This window comes from Condylura cristata, unplaced genomic scaffold (genome assembly GCF_000260355.1).
Source record: "Condylura cristata isolate star-nosed mole 26May11 unplaced genomic scaffold, ConCri1.0 scaffold00014, whole genome shotgun sequence".
Lineage (NCBI taxonomy): Eukaryota > Metazoa > Chordata > Mammalia > Eulipotyphla > Talpidae > Condylura > Condylura cristata.
Genome location: NW_004567115.1, coordinates 51,517,139 through 51,518,273, shown reverse-complemented (window position 1 = coordinate 51,518,273; position 1,135 = coordinate 51,517,139). Strand labels below are relative to the sequence as shown.

General features: G+C 67.4%; 1 protein-coding gene across 1 annotated transcript in view; it reads left to right on the top strand.

Moving 5' to 3' along the window:
- Positions 1–1,135, top strand: part of NUGGC (nuclear GTPase, germinal center associated) — a 36,151-nt gene that overhangs the window by 23,711 nt on the left and 11,305 nt on the right. Inside the window, exon 14 of the mRNA XM_004682533.1 lies at positions 816–952. Coding sequence (XP_004682590.1) covers positions 816–952 — 137 coding nt within the window. The remainder of the gene's footprint in view (positions 1–815; positions 953–1,135) is intronic.

Genomic DNA, 1,135 nt, shown 5'->3' with positions numbered 1-1,135 from the left:
GCCTGCCCCTCCTGCCCGCCGCCCTCCCCTCAGGGCCTGTCCTCGGCCCAGCGCTCTGGGGCTATGTGAAGGCCAAGTGGTCGCAGGCTGTGTTTTCTAGACCTTTCCGCCCACACTCTGCCCTGGGAACCAAGGACACCTTGCTCCCCTCCCCGCTGCAGCCCAGCTCGGGAAACTCGAGCCACCCGGGGCCGCACCCGGCCCTTGCTCGCCGGACAGTGTCTGCGAACTCGCCGTCCGGCTCCCGCTCACTGGGCCGCCCCAGGGCTACTGGGACCCGTGTGAGCTGCTTGATCCGCTCTTTGGATTTTCTGAGAGACAGCGAGCACTTAGCTGTGGAGAACATGCTCCTGTCTCATTTTCTTGTTAAATTTGCCACTCTTGTGGAAAGTGGTGCTACACAGCTAGTCACAGACACGCGTGTGCCCGGGCCCGCAGGCCCCATGTTTACCTGAGTCGGTAGACGTGTCTGTGGACACAGTCAGCGCCACATAACGGCTCCAGGCGGCGACGGGCGTGGGGCCTCTCCCCTCTCCCCGCAGCCCAGGCCTGGGCTCTGGCAGAGCTTGGCGCCGTTGCAGCTCCGTGACTGTCCCTCCACGGCCACGTGGCCCGGCGTGTGTCCTCAGCCCACGCATGGCCGTGCGTGTCTGCACAAGCAGGTCCGGCAGCCCGTGCCGTGGCTGTCAGAGACAGCAGGCGCCTCACGCAGCCGGACCGCCCTGGAGTGGCGCCTGCCCCGGCTCGTGTGTGTGCCCCGACGCGGAGGGCGTCCACGCTGTCCCTGTGTGGCGTGACCGGTGTCACTTTTGCAGAGGCGGCTCAGATCACTGGCCGGAAGGCCTGTGAGCGGATGAAGGACGTGCTCAGACGCGGCGTGGCCCGGCAGGTGGCCGAGGGCATGTTCGAGAGGGCCCAGGAGAGGATGCAGCACCAGTTCCTGCAGCTGAAGGTACTGGCACCCCGTCTGGACGCCGGTCTCGGGGGCCCCGGGAAGTGGGCGCAGAAAGGGGGTGAGGAGTCACTTGGGCGCACCCAGGCTGAGGCCTTCTGCCAGGGGTCCCCAGTGTCCACGGGGTGGGAGGAGCCCAGCGGGCGCCCAGAATCCTTGCGCACACCGCTGGCCACTGCCGGG